Source organism: Morone saxatilis, unplaced genomic scaffold, assembly GCF_004916995.1.
Source record: "Morone saxatilis isolate NCDOM2014 unplaced genomic scaffold, NCSU_SB_2.0 Contig7, whole genome shotgun sequence".
NCBI classification, from domain to species: domain Eukaryota; kingdom Metazoa; phylum Chordata; class Actinopteri; family Moronidae; genus Morone; species Morone saxatilis.
The window spans coordinates 5,525,526-5,535,356 of NW_023340246.1; the positions used below are offsets into that span (position 1 = coordinate 5,525,526).

General features: G+C 43.9%; 1 protein-coding gene across 1 annotated transcript in view; it reads left to right on the forward strand.

The window, feature by feature from the left end:
- LOC118340946 (forkhead box protein N3-like) overlaps positions 1 to 9,831 on the forward strand; it is a 48,570-nt gene extending 38,739 nt beyond the window's left edge. The window contains exons 6-8 of the mRNA XM_035679113.1: positions 4,310 to 4,373; positions 4,648 to 4,756; positions 5,878 to 9,831. Of these exons, the coding sequence (XP_035535006.1) occupies positions 4,310 to 4,373; positions 4,648 to 4,756; positions 5,878 to 6,436 (732 nt within the window). The 3' untranslated portion in view covers positions 6,437 to 9,831. The remainder of the gene's footprint in view (positions 1 to 4,309; positions 4,374 to 4,647; positions 4,757 to 5,877) is intronic.

A 9,831-nucleotide genomic window follows, 5' to 3' on the forward strand; every position in this document is an offset into this window, starting at 1 on the left:
TTTTTTTTTCCCCCCCCCCCCCGAAAGTCATAGCACCTGTCAGTCAGCCAACCACTTAGACGCTCAGCTGGAGTGTCAGATAGACAAGCCGGTTAGCCATCCAGTTAAACTGCCAGCGTTCTCAGCCCACCAGCAATCCAGACAGTCAGTCAGACAGCATTAGTATGCATCCTCCCTTCAGACTCTGTACTCAGTTTAACACACGCCAGCCAAGCAGGCAGAAAGACAGGAGGGGGCTGTTTTGACTGAGTGAGAGGCCACTTTCAAACGGTTGCGTTCTCAAGGTCTGCTGGGAGTGACCTTTGAACCTTTTGGACTGTGTGTGTGTGACTCCAGTGTGTGTGTGTGTGTGCCTGTCTGCTCCGCTCCTCTGCCAGCCGCGCAGAGACTGCAGCCTGCAGGGCCATGTGGAACTCATTTAACAGGAGAGCAGAGGAGGCTGAGTGCGTACACGGCACATGAGAGCGGAGAGGGGAGGGAGGCTGAGGGCTTCGCTTGCCCTGGAAAACAGGCAGGCGGGGAGGCGGGCGGCAGGCGAAGACGTAGGAAGCAGACAGAAAGGCAGAGCAGCTGAGCAGACGTAGGAAAAAAGACAGACTAGATATTTTCTCTCCAGGAAAAAGGCAGAGATGCAGACAGACACCTTGTCTCTTCTGTATTTACATTTTTTTTTCCTCAGCGCGTCCTGCTTTCTGCTACCAAGCCGAGTTATTTTTTCTTTCTTTCCTTTTTTCCTTTTATTGCTCTGAGCTTGTAAAATGTGTTGCTCAATCTCAGTGAGTGAGGACGGGCTTTGGGAGCGCTGCCTGCTCTTTCCCCCGCTTAGTTTGTCACCTCACCTCCTTAGCATATGTCCCAGGCTTTTTTACCTGCAGAGACGGCGTGCATGCTCTGTCGGAGATATGAGTCACCACTATACATAGAATGACGGCGAGATCGATAGAGAGGGAAAGAAATCAACAAGAGAGGACGGAATTAGAAAGACAAAGAGTAGGGTTTGCTGAGATACCCAAACAGCAAAGCAAGGAGGCGAATATACAGAGCACGCACATAAGACGAGAGTTGTCCGCACTTGTGCTAGGATGGAGGTGTGTGTGTGTGTATCCAGGGTAAACAGTGGTGGTCAGGAGTGTGCCGCTGAGCTATGAGAGGCCATGTCAAACAGAGCTCGGTATTTCCTTTCCCCCTTTTCTTTCGCTCTCTCTCTCTATGCTTCTCTCTATCACTTTCTCTGCTGATGCATGATCTACCACTCTGTGGCATGTGGAAGGCGAGCCGTTGCTATGGCAACCCAAAGCCTGACTGGAGCGAGGTGGGGAAGGAGGGAGGGGTGGGTGCACATCAACCCGGGGAGACCTAATGCACTGCCCACACTAACACACACACACACACACACACACACACACACACAACCATGCAGTGAGTGATCAAGATTATGAAAGAGACTCTGTGCAGGGACCTACTTATAAGGTTATGGAGAGCAGAGCTGGAGATATCAGGGGCAGAGCCACACTAACTGGAGTCAATAAGATTACTGTGGACACAGCCGGCCGGGGGAAAAGCTACAGAAACACACCAACAATGACAAATGACAAACAGATCTATCGTAATTCATCTCTGTGTGTTACAACATGAGCCAAATATACCAGTTGCGGGGCGGGTTTCTGGGGGGCCTCGCCATGACAACTTGTATGTTGTAATGAGCTTGCGGTTCCTGCAGGGCGAATTAAATTTCTCCTCATAAAATCAATCATACATTTACTGAGATTTAAAACCAGAATTGAAAAAGAAGCTTAAGCTACAGTATGTTGATGCTATGGTAAAACGTTTTTAGGATTTACACCAAAACAAATGTTTCTGCGGCAGACAAAGCAAACAGCAGGTCATCATTTGCGAAAATGCAAACTGACCCTAGAGATGAGAATGACAGCTGTTTTAGTGAACTGGGATGGCTGTGGTGAGCAGCCTGCCTTGAGTAATGAGAGCTTTTGGCTCAGATGTAGGCTACTCATGCACTCTTCTTGTCTCTCTCTCTTCTCTTCTGCAAAACAGACAATAAAAAACTAGATTCACAGCTGTTCCAGAGTTGAAAGCATATATATATATATATATATATATATATATATATATATAGATCTCCCATCTGGTCTTTCACAGTCCATTTAGTATTTACGAAAACGGTATCGGAGGAAAACCAGGCAGTCAAAGGACTTTGACCCTTGGATGGAAAATCTGAGGCTGCATAACAAAAGCTTTTATTCTGGTGATACTGATGTTTATTTTAATTCTTAGTCCCTGAAGATTTTTTTAGGCACTCGGAGACAGTGTTGTTCTGAACGCAGAAAAATGTTTGCCAGTAATCTTAAGAAATCGGCGCACTTGACAGCACTGCAAACTCCAAATGAATTACTTGTGAAGTGGGTTCATTTTAAATGCTTGATGGGCAGCACACATTTAATTCCTTAAAGTTTTCTTTTTTCCGTAAGCATACACGCTGATCGCATGTGGCAAAGTGAATATCTATTCCAGACAGTTTTTAAGAAATTGATATTCACTCCTCCTGCTGAGAGGTAGATGAAAAGAGACACCTCTCATGTCGTGTCTGTAGAGTACATACTGTTTGAGGCTACATTTAGCAGCCGGTTAGCTTAGCTTAGCTTAGAGGGAAGACTTGCAGAAACAGCCTGGCTCTGTGCAAAGGCAAACACTAATTAACTCATTATATCTTGTTTGTTTAATACTTCTAAAACATCTTTTTAAAATTCGTTATCCAAGGCTAAGCTAAACAGCAGCTAGCTCTAGCTTCACATTTAGCGTACACACAAGAGAGTAGGCCCAATCTTCTCGCCTAACTCTTGACATGAAAGCAAATAAGTATTTTTCCCAAAAGGCTGAACTATTCCTTAAATTCAGATGTAGTAAAAATCAGAAACTAAAATGTCACTGCAGTACGCAGAAGATGCATTGGCAGAGACAACAGCTTTAAGTCTACCAGCTGTCAGATTGGATTAGGTGTGTTGGTAAACCATGATCTTCAGGTCTCCCCACAGATTTTCAAATGGCTTCAAGTCCAGGCTTTGGGTGGGCCACTCAGGGATTTGTTCCAAAGCCAGTCCATTATCCTGGATGTGTGGTTTACAGTGTTGTGTTGCTGGATTGCTCTTTTCCCCATTCAGTGGCGTTTTCTAGGAGGACCTGTCTGTATTTTCCGTTTGTATGACGGTGTCAGTGTCGTGCTGCAGTGTAGTGGCACCAGGTGGTAGCCAGGCAATAAGCAGCACCTGGGTTTTGCCAATTGAAATGCTTGGCTTTCAGACCTGAGAACTCAATTTTTGTCTCATTAGATGAGAGAAAGCGCTATTTGGTCAACTCCAGGTGGGTTGCCATATGCCTGTTTATTCAGTAGAGAAACGGCACTTAGATGGAGAGCTGTAGAGTTGTCCTTCTGGTAGGTTCTCCAGTTTCTTCGAAAACTGGTCAGTGTGGCCACTTTCTCCTCCCTGACCAAGGCCCCTTCTGCCTGGATATTGTCGACCAGATGGACAACTCTTGGAAGAGGGAACTTTTTTTCTGTTCTCTTTCCCAAATATACGGCTCGACGCATTCTAATCTTACATTTTTTACTCCGGCATTCACAGTGAACGGTGTGACATGATTCTAATTCAACTCCAGTTCACCTTCAAGTCAAAGTCAAAATGATGTATCTATCTAGAGAAACAACATTCTTTGACAGAAAATGAATAGTCTGCAACAATAACAAGAATTGACTCATTCACCATTTAAGTCATTTTTCAAGCACAAAATGCTCTGGTTCCAGTCTTTTTTAAATTAATATTTGTTGATTACTTTGGGGTTTTGGAGTCTTGGTCGAAAGAAACAACCAATTTGAATATGCCAACTTGGGCATTTGAATATTGTGAGGAAAATGTTGTACTATGTACTATTTTGTGACATTTTATGGACAATTAATTGAGAAAACAAGAGTAGAAAACTGTCTGGGGTCATACTTAAATACTTAAGTTGTAATAAATGTATAAAACATTTCTCAGGATGCCCTGGTGGTTCAACTGGTGGAGCTGGTGCCCCATGTGCTGGGGCTCGGCCCTTGGTGCTGCAGTCATGGGTTTGAGTCCGGCCTGTAGCCCTTGCGTGTCATCCCCTCTCTCTTGTTTGAAAACCTTGTTTGCTTTTTGAATTTGGAGTTTTCCATGTGGATTGCTTTTAAAATAAAGTACATTAATGTGTTTTCATTAAGTTTGAAACAAGAAAAACTTCTCACATTTTCAAATCTGTGGTCTCCCCCTTTAAGTTCCAGCCGCCTGCTGTTCAGCCCACAGCATCAGACAGGCTGGATTTAGCCGAGCCCAGCGGTCGTTGGTAATTGAATGATTCGCAGCGGCCTTAACTCATTTATGACGCTTTCCCGCTCAATTTAACCTTGCCTTGCTCATCAATATTGCCCTGTTGGCCTCAGATGGTCAGTGAATGCTCATCGAGCTGCTCCGGCGTCTTATCGAGGTTTTAGAGAATCTTCCCGTGTTTCCTTCCCACTTTGAGAGTGATTTGTGTGTGTTGCATGTGACTAATGTGTGCATAGATCTGTGCGTTTTAGAAATTCTTATGTCTGCTGATCTCTCCCTCTTTTAGTTCCTCGTGGTGTGATCCAAAATGGCGCCCGTGTCAGAAGCCAGGCACTCTTCCCTGTGATAAGACCCCTACCTGTTAGCCCTGTGGGGAGCAGAACCTCGGCCATAAGGTGGGTAAACCTCTGCTCCTGTTGCCCTCAACCGTACAATTAAAGTCAGTCAGGGCTTTCCCACCACAAACCCATTCCCCCACAGACATACAGACACACCCTCACCCACATGCACACATACGGTCGCCCTTCAAACAAACACAAAAAGCACACACACACACACAAAACAAACCTCACACCAACATTTTCCACTCATAGTTTACATAATTACATCTTTATTGTGTCCAAAAGTCAGAGGCATTCACAAGCTCCCTACTGTTCAGAACATTTTATCCAGGTGTGTTTATATAACGGTCTGTCACACACACACACACAAACAGGTTTATTAGAGGGAGAGGCCTCATGATTCAAAGAACATTCGGAGCATGCATGGACATGCACATCCATCATAGGAGCATAAGAGTAAGATGGCCTGCACTGCATAATGAATTAAACATAGCCAAAGTCTCACTAAAGGTATGCAGTGAATATTTGATCACTGTAAGGGGTGCATGTTTTTCTTATAAGATATTAATATGCTAACCCTCTCATTCTGAGGGGAGAAAATGTCCAGGGGACAGTGCACGCTGCTGAAGATCCTTTTGATTTATTAGATGTCACAACACAACCCTGTCCTTTAATGTCTTACAGAGAGAAGTGTCTTCTGACTAATATATGTGTTGCAATACAATGTGGAAGCTGATGTATAATGGACAGTGGTTAAATGGCTCTGCTGCAGCGTCGTCATTCTGTGTCGCTCTGACTTTAGAGCTTGCAAAGACCTTTATGTGCTGAGCAAGTTGAGGAAGCATGAGAGCTGCTCAAAATGCACTCTGTCATTTAAAAAAATGCCTAGGTGGCAGGCTGAAAATAAGTCTGCTCATTCCTAATAGGAAAGGCTGACTCTTTTTTGGAGATGCAAGGTTTTAATCTGACCTGAGAAATATGCACATCAGGCCCTAAGGGGGCTATTTGAGGGTGATAGATTATCACTTGAACTTTCCTTGCTTTCCAGCCAAATGCAGAGCAAACCGGAGCAGCTTCAGTGGAGTGAAGCGTATACAGGCGGGCCACCTGGCTGGCAGCGTGACAGCAGGAGTAACAATATTCTCTCTCCCGCTCTGTGTCCTTGCTTCATACAGATCATCCCTGGGAGATTATCTAAGCCGAGGACAGGACAGCCCATCCTGCTACTCCCCTCCGCCCTGCAGCGAGGACCTCCAGGACGACCACACTTACAGCACCGCCAAATCACCCAGCAGGCTGTGCTCCTCCCAAGTCACCGACCCTTCATCCCCGCTGGACGACGACGACGACATCATCGCCGTGGAGATCCAGTCAGACGTCAAACCCGAGCCCCGGGAGATCCCACTGGATTCTCACATCACCACTGCCGCCGCTACCTACATTTCCCAGCAGCCCCTGCGCGGACAGAGACGTAGTTCGGGGGCGGGAGCTGGGACTCTGGCAGGGAGCAGTTTGCCCTGGACCAAAAACCGAGCGAGGGGCATTAGCGACACGCTGCCGCTGAAGAAGCGGCGCGCGGCGGCGGTGGAGAAGCCGCCGGAGAGCGACGACGAGGAGATGAAGGAGGCGGCGGGGTCGCTGCTCCACCTGGCGGGGGTCAGAGCCTGCCTCAACAACATCACAAACCGCACCGCCAAGGGCCAGAAGGAGCAGAAAGAGGCCCTGAGAAACTAAGACACACACATAGAACAAGTACATAGTCACACAAACACACACAGACAGTATACAGCTCAACGCACGCACACACACATTAGCACACAGACACACATACAATACACAAATAGGTCAACAGGTAACGTTACTACAGCATTAGTCTCAACGGACACTTCTCATCTCCCTCTATCTATCTGCAGGGCATTAGGTGAATCCTACTTATTTGTGGCAATATCAAAAATCTATGTTTTCCTACATGTTCAGCAACACTAACATCAATGGGTATTTCTCATGTGTCTTTGTTGTTTTTGTTGTTTAAAAGGGGATGAAAGCCATAAAAAAAAGCATGTTTTGTCACTAATTTGGACAAGTTGAACACGACAAAACCGAATCACATTGAGGAGCGTACAGTACACGAACACAGAAGATGGCTGTTTGTCTTACCTGTTTGTTTCTATGTGAATCTGTAGCAATCTCGCAGTGATGCCAGCAAAGACGGCAGCGCCGACGAGACGAGCCCATTTAACGTGACTTAGGGGCTCTCTCGGCCGCTCACTAGCGTCACTCGCCTACATCCACGAGCACAAATGTGAGACTGTGCCAAAGATAAGCGACCAGGTTGCTTCATGTAGCCGATACGACAGCTGACAAAAAAAAAAAAGGAAGGCATAGTAGTCAAGGAGAGCTAGAGAGAATGACCTTAAGTGTCAAAATAATTGTAAAACCCAATGTGATATATATTCATGCACTTAAGATTATTTAACGCCACTTATAATAGAAGCATCATGGGTAAAGACATGGTTTATTTCAAGAGCACTCATAGTATTTAAGAATAGATATTTTAAAATTTAAAAAAAATGGTCATGTTTATCACCATAGAGATGGATAGTGTGCCGGGTCTGAGGCAATATCTCCTTCATTTTGTTGTTGTTGTTGCATAATGTAAACGTCCCTAAAACTTCCCCAGTACTTCTGTCCATAGACGTAGACACCTGGTATAGATATCGTAGCTACCAGTAGCTACCACACCTTCCTATTCATTTGACAATGTCAAAGAACTATATACATAAACTGTGGGTTTTAGATTTCTGTTTGTGTCTGTTTACCCTCACTCTACCCTCATAAAGATATAAGCAATTTGTCCCGTGTGGGCAACTCTGTAAAAAGGTTAGAAAATATTTTATTTTTTTCCTTTCTTAATTGAAGCAATTTGACCTGCAGGACTTTCTCAGTTATATTGCATGGGTGCTTGTAAATAAGATAAAAAGCAAATCTTTTTTATTCAAAGATCATGTAAGATAAACAATGTATTTAGCATGAAGCATGACTTATTTTCATATAAACCTTGATCCTAGAGGAAAGAAAAAAAGTTTTGCCGCCAATTCTTATACCCGTGATTATATTGGATTTTTTTGTTTTTGTTTTTTTGTTTTTTTGTTTTGTTTTGTTTCATTGAATCTTTTGGGTTCTGTTTTTCTGAGCGGGCTTTCAAAGACACGTCTTCAGGGAGGAATGTGGGAGATCACTCTGCAATTAGAGGCCCCGAGGGCGCCACCTCCGGGCCTCGGGTCAGGCTATGTAGGCCAGCTGAATCACCTCTTAGGGGTGGGCTTCCGTCTTCTTCTGCCTGTACAGTGATTTTTAGGTGTTCAGTGTTAACCCCAGTGTTATTTCAGAACACATCTGTAGAGTGTGTGAGTTTGTGTGCCCAGGAACACACACCCTTTAACATTGTGCCTGCCTGCCTGCCTGCCCTCAGTACCTCTGTTGTCATGTCTCTGACATGTTTTTGACAGAACGTTACCTGTCTTTATTTATAACAGTATTGTTTTTTCTCTCTCCTGTGTGTAAATGTACATGTGTCCTTATTTTCCATCCGCTTTGTTCAATGTAAATGTATGGATCAGACGGGCATGGAAACTTTGTAGGTGTCCTGAGAGAACCTCATATCTCCAAAAAGGCTACTTGGGAGTTGAACTGAAAAGAAAGAGGAATGTAGGAGACGGCATAAATGACAATTGTCTTTTGCATTTACATACAGTATTGTTAACCGTTTGATTAAAGAAATTAGCTGCCGTTGTGGATGTCAAGCTTGCACACAGTCTATTATATATTTATCTCAAGAGCCCAATCTGGAGATCAGAGGTTATTTTTGTTATATTTGACCACTCTACAAGGTGTATGTGTACCTCAGTTAGGGTCATAAAACACTGACTTGATTAAAATTCCCAAGGGCAGTAGTGAGCGCTGACATTTTTGCATCAGAAGTGATATAGATACTGCACTGCCATTACTCGGCATGCTTTTGCTGAAACAGGAATGCATTAAAGTATTAATTTCCCCCCACTTGCAGAGATGCAGTGCATATAAAAAGCAGCTTTGTAGGAGAAAACATAGGCTGGGTTTGGTTGTAGCAGCAGAGTCAGGAAAGGGTTTTGTTTAAGCTGTTGAGTGACTGTCAGCGAGCCAAGCAGGCAAACAAATGCATGTCCCATCCACTGGTACGGTATTTTGCCACCTGTAGCATGCATCACTGGCTTTGCATTTTGTATGGTATCCATGCCGACATATAAAAAAACGCTAAAAGGAGACACTGTCAGTGTTCTTGTTGTGTGCCATCCGTCTCTCGTCTGATATCTGTCTGAGTGCCCCCGCGGCCCGGGTCAAGCACTCTGCTGTATTTGCAGTAACAATCCACTGTTGTGGTGACTAATAACGTGTTCAGCTGGCAAGAGGCATGTCGAGGGGAGAATGTGTTGCTTTAGCAACAACCCTTTTTTTCCTCTGACTCGCTCGGTGACACGCAGGAAAGATGAACTCCTGACCTATGAGTCCTGGAAAAACAGAGCAACACATACAATATACGTGGGATATTTTAAAGCAAAGGAAATATACTTCACTGCCTGAAAATCCCCTTAAAACAAGTGTTTCTTTCAAACCTGCCAAACACACAATGAAATGCTCTAGAAAAAAGTAGTTGCCATTTTTTTTTTTTTTTTGATGTTTTTATGCGCATTTTCATTTTCTGTTTTGTTTTCTCTCTGACAAAATTATCTTCAATACTGCCATTATTTTTTCAGTGACTGTCTGAGCTGAATATTGGAAAGCCATAGGTTAGAGATGTCAAAATGCAAAACTGTTATTGATCTGTGAGATGTGATGCAGAGTACACCCAGGTGTTGGTTTTTTCAGTAAATGTTCAATTCTCTCCTTATTGTGCAATCATATTGCCAAAGAATGATTTCAAGACCTATTTCATCACTACATGTAAATATCAACGTTGTCCAATACCGTGGCAAAAAATATATAAATGTTGTTTTATTTTGTTTTCCATTTTCTGAAAAACTGCAATGATGTTTATGTGATGTATTGTCTTCCAGTTGGTTGCAATAATAAAAAATACAAGTTGCAGAAGA